The 18,817-nt window shown below is 35.6% G+C and overlaps 1 protein-coding gene across 1 annotated transcript in view; it reads right to left on the reverse strand.

The window, feature by feature from the left end:
• Positions 1-613: 613 nt before the first annotated feature.
• SYT10 (synaptotagmin 10) overlaps positions 614-18,817 on the reverse strand; it is a 66,653-nt gene continuing 48,449 nt past the window's right edge. Inside the window, exons 4-7 of the mRNA XM_003906194.4 lie at positions 13,413-13,533; positions 10,596-10,767; positions 8,052-8,181; positions 614-5,172 (exon numbers count right to left, since the gene is read on the reverse strand). Of these exons, the coding sequence (XP_003906243.1) occupies positions 5,101-5,172; positions 8,052-8,181; positions 10,596-10,767; positions 13,413-13,533 (495 nt within the window). The 3' untranslated portion in view covers positions 614-5,100. The remainder of the gene's footprint in view (positions 5,173-8,051; positions 8,182-10,595; positions 10,768-13,412; positions 13,534-18,817) is intronic.

Raw genomic sequence — 18,817 nt, forward strand, 5'->3', positions numbered from 1 at the left:
TGATAAAATTTATGAAGCTATTCACACTGGAGATTACTATGTTCTTTAAGTGGAAAACTTCCAGGGTATTTTTAAAGAAAAACAAAAATTACAATGAAACTCACAAAATGATCTATATAAGTATAAATAGAACAAATCATGCAATTTTTATACAGAATAATTCAATGACCAGTTTGTAAACAACCTAGGGATTAAGGTTGTTTTGGGTCCACGAACTTTATTCTATGGAAAAATCATAGCCAAATATCATTCATATATTGATGCTCAGATTAGGAAAATTAAACAAAAAATTTTGAAAGGGTTGATGAAATAAACAGCTAATGCATTAACCTTCCAACATTGAGATTTATTTCTCTTAACACTTTTGGCTTATAATATTCATTAATAGCTAATAAATTATTTTTGAGGGAACAAAAATGTGAAACTGAATAACTGAAATCCACCACCCTGTGCAGTAAATAAGGGGATCTGTATACATACAACAGATTACACTTACAGCGAAATTTCAGGAGAAAATGGCTTACTTTGACTCTCTGGTGACAAGATCAGGCATAACTTTGCTTTTTGGAGAGGGTTCTCATGGTCCAGGTGAGTTTAGAAGAAATTATTCTCAGTTTGAGATAAAAATATTTCCATACAAATGTATCTATCAATAGCAAGTCATTTCTAGTGTCGCAGTATAGAATCATCGTAATCAATTCCTCCAGGCAGGAGTGTATTTAAATCATTTCAGGCATGAAAAAGGCTACCCTTTCTCTTAAACATTGTCTACGTATTTTTCAGTCACCACTTTTAGTATTCAAAATGTTTGCATTCAATAAACTGTTAAGTCCCACTTCCACTTCAGCCTTTAATTGAGTGCTTTATTTTTTTAAGTCTCTGTAGCATGATGTCATGCCACCAAATTATACCCTGGTTTCTTATGTTCACGATGAACAGGGTGAGAGGGAAAATAACTTTTTACTTTGATGAGAAGACACTTGAACTGAGTATTAATTAACTGCCACTGTTCAAATACACATCTTTTTGGTTAACTGTTAATGGTAGATGACAACTAATTACTAATACATCTTTTATTAAATTACCATTCACTTTAATTAACAGAATATTGAGTACATATATAGAAATCTTTTAATAAAACATAAAATTCTTACCTAAAAGGGTATCACTGAATAATGTATTGGAAACAACATTTAGTTTAATTAACTGTTTCTCATAGAAAATACAAGCTCATTCTTTTCTTTGAAATAATGGGTCTTTACAGCAGGTTCAGATGAATCGTATCCTGACCCATGTCACTGAGTTAACAATTAAATGCTCTGTCATAGGTTTTTTGGGAACAATGTTAAATTATATACATTTCTCTAAAAGTTAAAACACACACCTCTTTTGATTTTGCATCTCAATATCATATTTCCATACGCTTTAGCTTCTTTTCTCAACTGTCATGTAATTATTTTACTTTCATTCTTTGAATCATGTCTCATTGACAGCAATATATTTTTAGCCTAAAGTTTATAAAAATTTAGATCAAGTAGAGTACCTCAAAACAACCAGAGCAGCTTCAAAAACAAGTGAAGAAAACTCTGCATTTTCTTTTTATTTAGTAGAGGTCAAATGACGCTCTCAAATCCTTAACAACTCCAGGTGTTCTTTATTATCAGGCAATTAAATTACCTGGTATTACAACTAAGGTGGCAAAAAAAATCAGACTAAATTCTATAAAAATATACATTCTTAAATAATTTCAAGTACTCTTTTTGAGGAGCTAAAGAAATTACCACATGTTCAATGTTAAGATTTCGTGTCCCTTCATTTGTAATAGTCTTTGGCTCTTTTGGTAACTGATCCTCAAATAAGGTATATTTTGTTTTATGGATAGTGAAAGTTGACCACAGGGTTGGAAGTTTGGCTTTTTCAATTTTGCAGTAATTAATCATTAAATGAATTCTTTAGGAGATTGATACCTCTATACTGAGTTGCAAAAATTTATAATAATAAACATCAGAGGAGAATAAACACAGTTGGGAATGTCAATGAACTATCACCACCAAATAGGTTCAAATATATTTGCTTTTATTTATCAAAAACCTGAGTCAGTATTGATCAGTTGTGATCTCCCTGCAGTAACTACAACGTGCACACACTTCCCAAAACTGCATAAGAAAGTGAGTGCTTGGCTCTGCTTTCCTGTCTTTATTCCCCTAGCAGTAGTCTTAATGATATTTGTTGCTGAACTGTGAATATATTCAATATAGAAATGTTTACATGTTAAATGAAGTATCAGAAACACAGGGTTGGCCTGACAAAAACAATTGTTGGGAAAAATATTATTAGGAAACCAGTGTGAAAAAAACAATGTTTTGAGTTTTATGAAAAGATATACTCCACAAACATGAATGTTCTTTTCATATTCAATTTCCTCATCCCCGTGATTGCCTGGTGAATCAGGTAAAAACAACAACACATCCCTCCCCTAAAACTAAAAAGAATATCAGTGTTGTTATGCTAATGAATCAATCCTTACTCTTTTTTTCCCTAGACTTATATTTGGTAAGTCCCTGAAGAAGTCCCTGAAATTAGATATTCATTATATACCTGAACTGCAACTTCATAATGTGTCAGTACTGTCATTAAAATGTGATGTCCCACACAAATGAGAGGAGATTTGTAATATCAACCTTATTTTAAATACTGAAACTAAAAATATTTCATCTTCACTTACAAGCAGAAAGATGGTAAGTTATGTGTATATGAATGTGTGGGCTGTAGAGAGTGAGGGTGTGTTGTATTAAAAGTGTTAGGATTACATTTTAATAATATGAACTGTCATTTTTAACAATCATGCCTTATTAATCTGAGCATAAACCTACCTCCTGAATTACATGAAAGATCAGTTGTGGTGAATTTCCTCTTCTTAATCTCTTTCTCAGGATTAACACATATCCTTGCATGCTGAGTTTATTCTAACTTCAAGGAAACATTTAAAAAATTATTTTAAAAACTTATTTTAATCTACAATTCCCATATTAGAGTCTTCTGATTGGCCAATGGGTTCACATTTTTTCATCACAAGCATTGGCTTTTTCTCCTTAGGAAGTAAAGAAAAGCGAGTTTCTAAGAATCAACAAAAAGTCCTTCAAATATGTTTTTGGGTGAAAAGAATTATACTCACTTAGGAAATGTAATTGTTAATTTACTTTAAGCTTCAGTTATATCTAGTAATAAAACAATTGTCTCCAAAAATGTCATTCTATTAATAGTATAACTTTGTCTTCCCATTTGAAAAGTTTTATTTCCCAATAAAACAAATAATTTCAAAATGCAAGTGTCATCTGTCATTTTACCTATAGCAAATAATCCTTTTAGGCTTGACAAGGTAGCCAAGTGTTTCCAAACAGCTTTCTTCTATTATTTTAAATGAGAAAATGTTAGCTAGGAGTACCTGTTTTCCCTTAGGGTGGTATAAGCATTCTTGAAAAATCTGAGGCAGAACTATGTTTGCCTTTAAAAAGGTTAATGTGCAAAATATTTACCTCTTAATTAATAGTAATGCCATCACTACAAGAGATGTCAACAAAATGTTAATGCTTTTAAAACTTTTTTTAACATTTAGAAACAATGGGATTTTACAAAAATAAAAATTTCATAACCGCTGATAAAATTTTCTCATCCAGGTAAATATGTTTTTATTTTCTTGCCTTTTTTTTAAAAAACCATCAATTTTGAAATAAGCTTGAAATATATACTATCCACACCACACATCTCAAAAGTAAGGTTGGGGTAATTTAGTATAGATACTTTCCAACAGGGCCTGAAAATGGGACAAAATATGTTGACCTGATTTAAAAGAAAGTTCTGTTCTGTAAAAACATTTGCATAGTTTTTACATGTAGTGGCCTGAACCTTGATCCTTATGAAGGCAAATGCCTTTCATGCAAGGACTGGAGGCCTGGGCCTTTAGAATTAATGTGTTTATTATTATTAAGCATTGAAGGTGTATTATTAATATTTATGGTATATGTCTATATTTTGCTGAAAATAAATCATCTTTTCTTTATGAAAGTACTCAATTCCAATGATTAGCTTCTGACTGGGTTTAAGAGTCACCATTATCGTGTACAATCTAAACGATGATGAACACAGACAGTGTTGTTGTTCCTTTGGTGTTTGTCAGTACGGTCTATCAGAAATACAGGATCTATATGATAGCTTCAAGTCACAAAAAATACATGTCACAGTACTTGAGAACCTTACAAACACTTAAAAAATGAACTTCTGATTCTGTTCACTTAGAAATACTAATGCTACATTTGAGGTGAAGATTATTAGAATTAAAAAAATATCAGTTAAACAGTGCAACAGATATTTGAGCTAATGTTACAGTAAACCAGTATAAAATGGTAGCCACAATGGCTCAGCCTCCATTTTTCAGCCAATAAGCATTACTTCTTAAATTTATATTCAAAATGATTCTTTAAATTTACAGCTTTGTCTGTGTGTTTTAAAGAACAAGCTTGAGAGACAAAGTTTTGAGTTTAGCAGAGCCAAACCTCACCAAGAAAGTAATTTTCTGGGAATGTAAGAAAGTATTATCAGATAAGTAACATTAATTTGATTGTGCAAGGATTTGTTGTGTAAGTTAAGTTCAAAATCTCCTTTTAAGTTTATATAGAACCACATGCACAATTAGAAATGAACACAGTATAACAAAATCAAACCCATACATATGTGACATCTGCTACTTTATACAATAGCAGCATAAACTATATTTAATTTTAGATAAATATGAACTGTTTAAAAAACCATTTCTTTGCTTATGTAAACAATTACAACATAGTAAAACACTCTGTGCTAACAGGCATTTGACGCAAAGGATAAAATGCCTTATGCAACTAAGGACTATATGTATTCAAGTAAAATGTATTGATGTTCAAAGTTAAAAAATCAACAATAAAAGTAAATAAAAAAGTGCACATCAAGTTCGTTGATTACTATGGATATATTTTAAATGAGGAAATCAAACCTTCCACTTTTTTTTTCTGATTCAATGAGCACATGATCCTAGGTTCTTAATATCATGGTCTTATTTTGGAGGCATTATGGTGTGGAAGGTGGTTTAGGAGAAGGGCAGGATCCTTGACTATCAAAACTGGTCGCCCGGCCAGGTAACTGAAAGACAATAATTTCATAACATATGATCTAGTACAGAAACAGAATACAGTGGTTAATCATTGCTCCCTTTTAGTAGTGAATATTCAACCATAATATGTGAATCTCTGAAGAAAAGAAATACATAACTCCCTTTGCCCTTCAGAACTTACCTTCTCTGCTACCATGAAGGGACATGGATGTCTCATAGAATGTAGGCAGAGCATGGTACACAGACGTACATGGAGCAGCCCTGTGTAGACAACTATTTAAAACTGCAGAATAATTTCAAATTTTACAACGGGTTTTAGCTTTTTTTCTACAAAAAATAAATGGTTTACTTTAGTAAAGTAAAGCCCGGCTAATTTTCGTATTTTTAGTAGAGACAGGGTTTCACCATGTTGGCCAGGCTGGTTTACTTTAGTGAGGGGCAATTTCTAGGAAAGAGCAGTAAGAGACTAAACACAAGAGAACTGAAGTAAACACAAGATACTGCATTCCACTTGCTCTAAGGCAGGAGGTGATCATGGAGGCGGTTAACGAGATGAGAACTGCATTTGGCAGATGGAAGCCCCAAGTGACAGAGATACTTTCGCACAATCCTTAAATGCCTGTGTGTATTTAAAAAGTTTAATTACAACAAAATGAATGACTATCTAGATAAAAGGAACCCGATTTTCTTTTTCTTTTCTTTTTTTTTGAGATGGAGTCTCACTCTTGTCGCCCAGGCTGGAGTGCAGTGGTGTATCTTGGCTCACTGCAACCTCTGCCTCCTTGGGTTACGTGATTCTCCTGTGTCAGCATCCCAAGTAGCTTGGATTACAGGCACCTGCCACCAAGCCTGGTTAATTTTTGTATTTTTAGTACAGACGGGGTTTCACCATGTTGGCCAGGCTGGTCTTGAACTCCTGACCTCAAGCGATCCACCCGCCTTGGCCTCCCAACGTGCTGGGATTACAGGCATGAGCCACCGCGACGGTGGAGGAACCCGATTTTCTACATGATACTTTAGTCTTTGTTGTACCAATGGACACAACTCTCGAATAACTCTTCCCTTCTCATATTTATGCCTTCTGTGACAACAACATATATAATTACATACTTATTTTTCTTATAATGCACAATCCAGCTAGTTCTTAGGTCCCTAGTCCATATATTCTGTTTGACCAATGAATATAGAAACAGGGGTTAAAAGGAGCTATTTTGCTGGAGAATGTATATTTACACAATCTTGTTCTCAATAACTATCTGGGATCTTTTTCTGATGACTATATTGTAGCTTATCTTCCTGTATATTCTATTATGACAAAAAAAGTGTCCACACGTTCCCAAACACAAATATGTGCCTATTACAGAATCCCCCTTCCTCAGAGAAATGTAAAGCTGCTTATTAAGCACTAATAAATAATTACTATGCCTTGGTCATAAAGCACCTTTCTCTCATTCCTTAAGAGTTCTTGCTCACATTATCTCATTTCTCCCTGCATCATCCCTGCGCAGCCTGTAGAGGCATGCAGTTCTATTTTTGTGAAACATGGAGAAGTGTCGTTGGAGGCGGAGTAAACAGCCTGCTCAGAAGTAGACAGCCAGAGAAACAAAATTAGAATCCACCTCTCCACTCAGAGTGAGTTCCTGCCCAACATGGCTTTACTCTCCTTTTTAGATTTTTAGAATTAATGTTCACTTTTCACACGAAAAGATGAGAATCAGGAAAAGAATACTAATCATACAATAAGCAGTAAAGTGTACTTTAGGCAACATTCACCGTTTGAAACAAATAATAACTTTCTAAGATGTGAGCTACTCAGAGAAGACACGTCTATACTTATGAAGTTCTAGGGGAAAACACCAAGTGACTGCGTATCTCTCTCTCTCTCTCTCTCTCTCTCTCTCTGTGTGTGTGTGTGTGTAGATGCATTTGTGTGTGTGTGTGTGTCTATCTTTTATGATTTATACTGAATTATGAAGTCAGATAAAGACTTGACACATTCACATATAAACAGATACTGACGACGACAGTTCACCTGTGTGAACATGCAATGCTCATTCGGTGTTCATCCTATTTCCCTTACAATGGCCTTAGTAACACAGCCGAGGTCGCGTTTTTTTGTGACCAAACTGAGATTAGAACCTGGTCCCACTGATACTTAGTCAATTATACTGCACAGTCTCTCCCATTCAATCCAGTCCCTAGTGCTGGAACAGGAAGCACTAAGCACTTAATATTCAGCATTTCTTTAGTTTTACTCTGAGTTTACCACTATTTCAGAGTCAGAGCAGAAACACAGAGGGTAAAGCAACTTGCCTGAGGTTTTACAATAAGCAGTCACATAGCAGAGCCAAGCCTTGAACTCGACTAAACTGACACCTCAATATTTTTAAAACCTGTGGGCAGTTTTACTTCCTGATCAGAGTTGAGGGAGACATATCTTTCCCGTTACGCAGAAAAGTTATATTAGGTGACAGCACTTTTATTTAGGGATTGTGGAAAACTCTGGGTAAGGTGACTGTTTCTTACAGAAGAGAAGGACAAAAATGCAGTTTCCAGTTAGTAATAAACTTACTAGATTGCTCCAGCCTTCACAGATGTAAGTTTTCAGACTATGCAAAAAAAAAAAAACAAACCAAAAAACAAAAAACAAAAAACAAAAAACTTGCAAATGGCTTACTGTCCAAAAGAATACGAAGCCCAGAAAATGTAGTGTTTTTTAAAATCCAAGGAGGCACACAGAACTTTGCATATTAAATGTTAGAGAATGTGGGACAAAAGCAAGAACAATCTTTTCTATTTTTTTTAACCAGGATGAATACATAAAATATCAGATAAAGGTTAGCACATAAATACTATTTAAGTAAAAGAGACAACAAAAAGAGCAGATGTAAGGAACTCACAAACTTACCTCCAGCAAGGGGTGCCAGTGTGTTATTGGTTTTCGATGATAGGCCAGCATTTCATTCCAGTGGTCTCGCCCAAGACCCTCAGCATCCAGTCCTGTTCTGCATACTCCTATGACCTCATTGTGTCCTACCCTATGATTTGTGGAATATTATACTTTCATTTCCAACATTCAAAGATAAAGGGAGCTTCACAAATCTTAGTAGAATTTTAAACATATGATTAAAACATTAGATTCTGTAATTTTGCAGATTATACTACTTCAGACCGAAAGAAATCTCTTAAGTAAATCAACATTTACTAAACAGTATCAACATTCAAAAAATGAATGTGAATAAGAGGCACACACAAACCATTTCAGTGCTTTGTAGTTTAAGCACATTTCATCATAATAAAAATGGCATGAATGAGAAATACCAGTAGGGCTTTAGCTGTATGAGTGTCTTTCTTGCAAACAGTCTTATTTAATATAAGTGATGTGAAGCAAATCTTGTTCTTTCCACGAGGCTTAATGTTTTATAACGATGTTTAGATTTCTCACCAAGAAATACAGTACCAATTTTCTTTAATTGGCTCTAAATGATATGTCAGTGTGTTACCACTTGTATTACAATTAAATAGGGCAGGATTATGTTCAGTTGCATGGCATGTGATTTATTTTTGCATAACAGAAAACATACTGGACAACATTTGTGTTTTCTATTCAGGTCCTGCTTTCACAGCAATGAATCAAGATGATAATAATAACAGTTAATATTTTTGAGAGCTTATTATCTGTCAGTGTTCTAAGTAGTTTAAATGTACTGACCCACTTAATTCTCCCACCATGACCATGAATATCATTATTATCATTCTCTCGTTTTATAAATAAACTAAATGCCCAGAAGGTTAGGAGCTGGCCTGACTTTACATACTTAGTAAGAGGCAGAGACAGGAGCTGAATCAAATGAGTTGTTGACTGAAGAGCACATGTGGTTAAGCTGCTTCTCAAGAATGGAATGTCATTGGAAGGAGCTTTCAATTTTGACAGACATCTCCAAAGATACTTCTGAGATGATTTTAGAACAATTTCATTACTTTTTTCCCATCACTGATGTAGATATGTATATGTAGTATTATTTTCTTTAATATGAAATTTTCCCAACAAGCATGTTTTTAGGTACAAAAATTTTGTCTTCCTGTGCATATCTTGTTAGCATCCATTTCCATAAAACTGCCCAAGTGACAAATGCTCAGTTGCATCTACCTGCACTTATACTGCTGTGAGAACTCAATGGAGGTAACTGGCAAAGCAGAATGGGGCTCCTGACAAAAACATCTGCAGCTTTTTTAGGTTTGAAATTCCAACTACTTCAAGAGTTCTCTCTCTTTCTAAATAGTAGTCACAAGTGAACTTTTTAAAAATTATACATTTTTTTAAAATTATAATTTAAATTTTAAATTATAAATGTTCTAATAGATGGTGCTTGCAAATGTTATTTTTCAGTGTTTTTTCCCCCTAGCTCTAAGCCAGAGCTGAGCACATTAATTTCTCTCAGTTATAGGGTCCTGGTGATGATACTATAAAATGGACACTTCGTGTTTGTTTGTGTGTTTTAGAACAAAATAAATGTACTAAGCTACTCTTTATGCGCTGATAATTTTGTAGGTTAAAAACATAAGCATTCATTTCCAAAAATTGTATAAATCTAAAAGGCAAAATAATAAGAGGAAGTATACAGTAAGGCCCAAATAAGAGACACAAACTGTTGATAGGACAAGAGTTCAGAGGAAGAAGAGGATTGGTCAACAAAGCAAGACTTACAGAGGTGCTGACATAAGCAAGGATGTGGGGTGTTGATGGGACAAGATACACGAAGCTGGAGGACAGTCCAGGCAACGGGGAGAGTGGGAGGGCAAAGGTAAGAGCTGCAGTGGGAAGGATCTTCAGAGCTGCATAGGGGAGGCTGCAATGTTTTCGTGAAAGCAGGAGTGACTCAAACTGTGTGATCTGGAAGCACTATCCATAAAGCAATGCTTTAAGATTAATGTGAAGGCATCAAAGCTGTATCCTTATGGCTACTATTCACTTTCCACTCTTATTCCTCATTGTTTACAGTTCTATAGGATGCTTAAGTTTTACAAATGGGAGAAGTGATTCTCAGAGTGATTATGTAACATGTCCTCTCATGCAGCTAGTTAATGAGAGAGCTCGGGTAAGCACCATGATATTCATATTCCAGCCTAGTTGGTAAAACAAATTCTGTTGATTATAATCTCTGTTGTTACTGTAAAAAGACTCCACAATAGTGCTTTCCTGAATATGTTCTATATCACTTCTGGACCCATTCTTTCACCAGTCCCAGGTGAATTTTAATTTAAAGATGACTTCTTTTGGAAATGAAAATCCAGAACTCTAACACAGAAAACAACGAATTTTGAAGGAATCAATATTCCCTCCTCCAATTTAAATTAAAACTGTTGTAGCAGTAAATGACCTGAAAAGCTGAGTTTGGCTTGTGCATGACTACACATGGCTGCCGTTCAGTGAGTAGAGAGATATACATACCTATCATAATCCATGACTGCAATGGAGAGGCTGACCTGGTCCACGTTCTCCGGAGGGATGTCAAAAATAATGGCCTCATTGTACACAGGGTTTAGAGTGTTTTTCTTTGTAGTTGTTTTCCTCTTTTTTAATCTTCGACCTTCACACATCAGGGACACTTTGACATAAGGATCTAGGAATAAGAAGATAACTTTATTAGAATAAAAGTAATAGTCCAAAGTATAAATAAAACTGCAGTTTATTTTTACTAAATAAGACATACAGTACTAAGGCCTATGTTAAGACCTTTAGTATTACCAATTTTAAATTTGTCTCCAAAAAAATAATAATTCTAGTAAGGTTAGTTTCTTTCAAAATGGTCTAGAGTAAGAAGATCAAAACTTGGGAAAGACTTAGCAACACTGTACCTAGACAGATAGAGATCACAATAAGCAGCAATTAGAGAGCAAAAAATATACTTGGAATTTCCTTCAAGTACTGGAAAAGGACCTAAAATTAAAAATATCATTTGCTTAATAAGGAACTTCGATTGAAAAAAATGATACTTACAAGTGATTTATTGCATGCACAGCAGGAAATGATAAAAAAAGGGGATATTTGGTTTAAAGATGGCCACACAGGAAGAAGTCTCCTGATATGACATTGTCTACATCATGCCAATTGCAGGAGAAAAATTTAGTTGGGCTACATTTTTATAGGCCAAAGGGAGCAGATAATTGTTAACAAGTTCTGCTACAGCTGACTTGATATCTCTCCTATTACCCTTACCATCTTAAATTGTAAAACTGCTAAAGTATGATAGAAGACTATATGATGGTTATACAAAATTTCCAACAAGCCTTACTTTTGTACCTTCTATTCAAAGCAGGTATGGTTTTGGGAGGTGATATTGACATTGGGTTGAGCACACTAGATAGTTAAACAATCAATGTCTGCTATCTTATTTTTTTTTTCATTCTGACCATCCTCTACCTGTAGCACCAATATTTCTTTTTCCCTATTTCCACAGTAATACATTTTATTTCCATAGAATAAACCAAAATGATGACAATATTAATTTATTTGAGCATGTGAATGCTTCTTAAACTCTTGAAATATGTATCTGTATATTTCCAAAGCATTCCCATCAAGAAGCAAGGTATTCGTGGCTGGAAATGGGGTATATAGAGGAAAACAAGATAGCAGGGTAATGTTAATCTCTGTTTCCTATTTATTTTTAAATTTTTAAATAACAGGAAGTACATCCTAAGGAGAAGCTCATTTCTGTGATACAGCTTTGTGTTTGAGCCCACAGGCCTAGGCCTTCTAATGAACAATGGGAATGAGAGGCATGGATTACCCTTTGTAACTCCCATCACGTCTCCGACTGCATTTCTCTGCTCGTGACAAGGATAATTTACTGGCTCTTTAGTTGATTCACAAGCCTGTTGTGAGGATTAATGAGGAGGTGCTCTCAAAGCAAGCGTTTCTCTGATGAAAAGTTTCATATAAGTAAAATGTAATCTTGCACTTAATTATAACTTTGATGTTGTTTTCTTGTCTCAAAATTTGATCTCTTTTCATACACGGTAAAAAAGAGTAGAATGAACAATTTGCAGAGTACACTGTTTATCTTAAATTCTTCAACATTTACTGACCCAAGACCTTCTCACCAAAATTAATGTAGAATTTACTTGTTGTTCTACTTTCACATACACACTATGTATTGCAAATTTTAAAAAATGAACATCATGACATAGTTCAAAACTCCATGATAGATATACAGTAAGTAGTCTCTCTCCCATTTGTCTTCATCCCTCTTCATCCCTTAGTTTTTGTATATCACTTCAGTATTTTTCATACAGATATTAGCAATATGAATATATATATTCCAAATTTCCCCATTCCTACACAGAAGGGTGCATAATATTCATGTTAATTTTTTACCCCTTTTTAAAAATCCACTTGTACATCCTGGAGCTATTTCCACACTAGAACTTATAGTTCCCTGATGTTTTCTGTGATGCAAATTTAGATTTTGTTGTTGTTCTGCAAAACCACAAATTATAGATCTTCCCCAAATGTCATCCTTTATTTCCACCATTTCTTATTTCTGTTTAATACAACAAATGCCTACCAGTCTCCCTACTCTTCGCGTATCATTTTTCTTCCACAGAGTTGTGCCAGTGCTTATGTATTAAATTCTAAATAATTACCCAGAACTGCAGTGAATTAAATAAAGGGATGAAGAAACACGATGTGTCTTTATCTTTTTATCAGAGTTAGCACAAGAGGCATTTCCTTCAAGAATTTCTTTCAGAATCTTCAAGAAGCATTGATTTATTTTATTATTTATTTCAGACACTAGAGATGCACACATTTTTAGTTAGGTGGCAAAAATGCAAATGCAAATGATGGTCGTGGAACATGGTTATTTCTCTGCAGATCAGGTGAGGGGAATAAGTTCAGACTAAAATATATCTTCACATGGCCTCACTCACCACTTAAAGCCTAAGAATCTTCCTTTATAAACAACTGACTAACTGAAAGTAGGGGAGTAGATGGTAAATTATGTATTTTTGAGACAGTACTAAATTGGTAGAGGAAGAAATAGAAACCAGAACCCAAATTCAGATCTATTTGATAACACCTTTTAAAAATTTCATATTGATAATGTAAATAAAAGAGATGAATTGGAACATTTAAATTTGTAATCTTGTTTTTTCTTTTGTAGTACCCCATTATAGACAAATAATTCAACAGTCATATATCATTTTAGATACATGAAATATTTTATTTGGGATTGTGCTCTTGGTCCTATGGCCATTGTGTACATACCTGATGAGCCAGTAATATCCATCGCCTTCAGATTTCTGCACTTAATGACTGTCAATGTCATACGCCCTGCCGTCGGCAAGTAACAAAGGGAAAACATGATTTCACCCAGGTCTACGCTTTCCTAGAAAGGCAATCGGAATGTTAGCAATTTCAAACACTGAAAGGTGAAAACAAAAAATAATGAAAGATATTGAATACAAAATCACTTTAGTAGAATACTGGAGTGTCATTTTAAATTGTTTTATTGAGGATAATACAAATAACATTGCAAGAAAGCTATTCTGAATGCAGTAAGCAAAATGATTGTATCCCAGCTGCTTATTTGCTATCTCCACTTGTACTTACAACAAGAATCTCAAACTTAACATAGTCAAAACCAGACTACTGATCCCACCCATGCCCCATCATCTTCCAAAACTGATTCTCCTGTCAGCGTTTCCACAATCAACAAATGGCATCACGATTCACCCAAAGGCTGAAGCCGAAAACCCAGTAGTGACTATCATTCTTTTATCCTCACCCCTATGAGCAACCTATGGGTAAGTCCTATCTACACTATCTACAAAATATATCCCAAACCAGTGACTTTCTTTTCGGCTCTATTACTGCCATTCAAGCCACCATCACTGCTTGCCAGGATTACTTCACTAGCCTCAAAAACAAAACTCTCATTCCAGAGGTTAATCTTCACACAGCAAAGTGAACATTTATGAAATGCAAATCTCTTGCTTAAAACTCTCTAAGGGATCACAACTGTAGTGGAATAAAATCCAAACTCCTTACTTCGGCATATAAGTGGAATAACTTCAAGTCCTGGTGTGCCTGGGACATTCCTGGTTCATACCTATTATTATGGGGGTAATTATTAAGAACATCCCCATCCACATTTGTTTTTTGAGACAGGGTCTCGCTCTGTTGCCCAGGCTGAAGTGCAGTGGTATGACGAGTGATTCTCCTGTCTCAGCCACCTGAGTAGCTGGGATTACAGGCATGTGACACCACGCCTGGCTAGTTTTTGTATTTTTAGTTTGGACTGTTGGCCAGTCTGCTCTCAAACTCTTGACCTCAAGTGATGTGCCCACCTCAACCTCTCAATCTGTCCACACTTAAATATGTCTTTGTGTGGCTAATACATTAGAACGTCACACATAAGGTTTATGTCTTCCGGGCCCTACCTTTCTCTCTAATATTTTCTCATTCCTCTCCCCTCCAAGGTCTGATGCAGACACAAATGTCTTTCTTTGTGTGTGTGTGTGTATGTATGTGTGTTACTCAAACAAATGAAGTTGGTTCCTGCTTTGGGGCCTCTGTTTGTTTTTTTCCCTTTGACTAGCACTTCTTTCTCTTAAATCTTTATATGGCTGACTTCTTACCATGCAGAAGTCAATTCAAACAGCATTTCTGTACTGGGGCCTTCCCCCATCATTCATTCTGAGACTGCACACCCTTCATATCCTATACTCACCCCACTCCCAGACCCTTCACATACTTTTGGTAGTACTTATTGTCTGATATCATCTTTTAAATTCTTTTTTGTTTGTTTCCCTGACTCTCACATATAACACCCAGGACAGCAGGGTTCTTGGCTGTCTTACTTTCTACAACGTACTGAAGAGTATGGTGCATAGCTGGTACATACTAGTACATATTTTTTGAAGAACTGAATATATTATTTAATTAATCTGGATAAAACCTGACCTGTTTTGTTTCATTTTTATAAAGCAGAACGGTCCACAGGACCCTGATGTCGATTTATACGTGGTCTTTTACTGCATAGATGGTGGACAAATGAAAATGAATGTGACAATGGACAATTTAGGATGCCCCTTAAAGAGCTGTTTACAGGATTCAATGAAATCATGCCTGGTAAGAAATTTGTGGCAGGTTTACTTTTGAGGGAAATGACTTGCTGATTATGCACCCAGGTCCACAGAGCTGGGGTCTTAAACTTTTTTCATGATACACTATTAACATCTATTGGGCTTACTCAGATAGCTCAGGTTCTGATTTACATGATTCTCATTTCTTTATTCATGGTCTAGAAGTTGGAGAGACCAGTAATTCAGAGAAATAACTTTAATTAAATTTGTGTTTGACCCCCAGTTTTCTACTTTCTAAAAGTGAGATCCTGGGAAATTCAATTAAGTTGTTAATCTCCAAAATTTCATTTTCAAATTGAGAAAAACACCCACTTCACAAGGGTTGTAAGCATTAAAGGAGATAATGTAAATAAAGCATAAGGCATTTTATACAGTGTTTGGCATGTGATAAGGAATGATGTTTTCTTTACTACTGAATTGCTAGCACATAGAGCAGTGTCTTACATATATCAGGAATTCAGTAAGTACCAGATAAATGAAAAGCTTAATAATGGAAGTGATTATTATTTTGCAAGAATATTAGCAAACAAAAACTAATTTGAAAGAAAGGTATATCCAACTGGATATCCTTTGGGCTAGTGGACTGCTGTAGACCAAAAATCCCACAGAAAAGCATTGAGGAAAAACAGGAAGAGCACAACCTCCTGCTGAAGAAGGAACATCCTCCTCCTTCTAACCTTTTTTTTTTTTTTTTTTGAGACAGGGACTCTCACTCTGTCGCCCAGGCTGGAGGGCAGTAGTGCAACCATGGCTCATGGCAGCCTCAATCTCTCCAGCTCAGGGGATCCTCCCACCATAGCCTAGCTGGGATTACAGGCATGTGCCATCAAGCCCGGCTAATTTTGGTATTTTTTTATAGAGACAGGGTTTTCCCATGTTGGCCAGGCTGGTCTTGAACTCCTGGGCTCAAACGATCCACCTGCCTTGGCTTCCCAAAGTGTCGGGGTTATAGGGGTGAGTTACAGTGCCCAGCCACCATCTAACAATTTTTGAGCATTATTTGCCAGGCGCAGTGGTAGGTGCTGCAGACGCCAAGATGGACATAGCATGGTTCGGCCCTTGGAGGTCTCAGTTGAGAAGGAAGTGAGCAGGCTAAAGGGCTAAGAAAATATGTCTGAATGCCATTTTTATCTGTTGATTCTCTCCTTGTTTCTCTTTCTGCTTCTTCGTCCAAGTGTTTCTTCAGGCTCACTCTAAGGGGTTAAATTTTCCGCCTGACAGCCATTCCCCTTTCCCTCATTGGGTATATCTCTTTTCAGTTACTATAAATAAGTGTAGGCATATTTTGTTGCCAGCTGGTCAAATAAACGATCTCTTAATGAATGTAGATCATGACACCAAGTTCTACTGAGAAACATGGTGGCGGTGGTAATGGAGAAGCCAGAAACAAAAAAACAGGAGACATATCTCAGGCAAGAAATGCTTAGATTCCAATAGGATACAAACCACATGAAGAGAGGGAAAAAAGCACACAGTGTAATCTATAGGAATTAACAAATACAACATATTTCACATGTCTGACTTATATGGTTTTACTTTTACACGTTAAACCATCTGTGAATGGGATTTTTCTACTCCTTTAGATACATTACATGCTTATTAGCTGGAACAAAGAAAGTTCACTATGTTTAGTTCCATCTTTTAAAGATCTTTTATATGGATTCAGTTGCAAGTTAATTTTGACCATCTGTTATTAACAGGTATTTGATAAACATGGAGAAGTTTGAGGATTGGCCAAAACACTAACCCAAATAAATTTAAAGCACAGATCATCATTAAGGGGCATCTTCCAGCAGCTCTTTAGTACAAGGTGGTTGGCTTTACGCCTATAGCACTAGGAAGAACTCCACTTAAATATTAAACTCGGCTGGCACGGTGGCTCATGCCTATAATCCCAACACTTTGGGAGGCTGAGGTGGGCTGATCACTTGAGGTCAGGAGTTTGAGAGCAGCCTGGCCAAAATGGTGAAACTCTGTCTCTAGTAAAAATACAAAAACACTAGCTAGGTGTGTTGGTACACAACTGTAGTCCCAGCTACTCAGGAAGCTAAGGCAGGAGAATCGCTTGAACCCGGGAGGTAGAGGTTGCAGTGAGCCGAGATTGGGCCACTGCACTCCAGCCTGGGCAACAGAGTGAGACTCCATCTGGAAAAAAAAAAAAAAATCAGTTAGAGACCAGCCTGGCCAACATGGCGAAACCCTGTCCCTACTAAAAATACAAAAATTAGCTGGGTGTGGTGGCTCATGTCTGTGATCCCAGCTACTCAAGAGGCTGAGGCAGTAGAATTGCTTGAACCTAGGAGGCAGAGGTTGCTGTGAGTCGAGATCGTGCCACTGCACTCCAGGCGGGGAATAGAGCAAGACTCCATCTAAAAAAAAAAAAAAAAAAAAAAAAATTCAAACTCCGTGTAGTCAGGAGTTTTTAGAAAATTGAAATGAATTGGGTGGTAAAAATTAACATAAGGGATGCATACATAATACCTGCACAAAAATTTAAGTCTTCATTAAACTAATTTTTTATTTCAAGAAGTGTGAATGTGAAAGAACAAACTGCCAACATATTGCAAAGGACAGAGTACTCTCTAAGGTAAATATCAATATTCTTAAGCTTTCAAAATCTGGAAGTGATCTAAAAGATTACCATGAGAAAATGAAATTAATGAAGGTAAGTGGCTGCATGACCTTAAAAGGGCCCTATAACATATGTAACGCAGAACTCTAGAATTTGGTAACTGCTCTGAGCTACTATGTGAGCTAATTCTCACTACCCTCCACCAAGTCTGTGCCCTTATTGATAGTTCAACTCCAATGAACAGGTAGAGTCTTAAGGGCCGCCTCTTCTGTCTGCCACATACCACTGTGGTTTAAAAGGTCATTCTCATCCCCAACAATCCAAGCACTTTAGTGACCAGTCAAGAACCAAGAAACAAATTGAAGTGTCTCTAAACATATGACATAAATATAAGGAAATTATACGATAAAGTTATTTATATAAGGAGTTTATATCGCTTTTTTCAACACCCATTTGCTATTATTTTAGACAAATTTTAGCAAGAATGTTTACTTGCTATATCAATCTACTGCAGGTCCAATCTCACACATGCAATGTGGAGACGGGGAAATTAACAGCAGTAGGTCTAGTGCAGACAGCAAGAAAAAATAGCTACAAAGACACAAAACTGCTAAAAAAGTAAACAGATATTCTAAAAAGAATAGCAAATTGGAATCATTTTGTATTAGGGGTATTAATAATAATAATGCCTCAGCAACTTGAACTCAACATTTTATTCAGACTTGAACAGTAATTAATATTTAAAGTAATGACCTTGAGTCATCAGGGTAAGGAAATATATCCTATATGTTCTGTTCAAGAAAATAGAGACATGTACACTATTTTTCAGGATTATTTTTATCCAAAATGCTTAAAATGTTTAAAGTGGTATTATATTTCAGCTCAAATGAGTAAGGCTTTGAGTTTCTGAAAATTGTGTGTAGTCTCATTTTTCTACAATTTTATATAAACAT

The sequence above is a fragment of the Papio anubis genome, chromosome 9 (genome assembly GCF_008728515.1).
Source record: "Papio anubis isolate 15944 chromosome 9, Panubis1.0, whole genome shotgun sequence".
Taxonomy (NCBI): domain Eukaryota; kingdom Metazoa; phylum Chordata; class Mammalia; order Primates; family Cercopithecidae; genus Papio; species Papio anubis.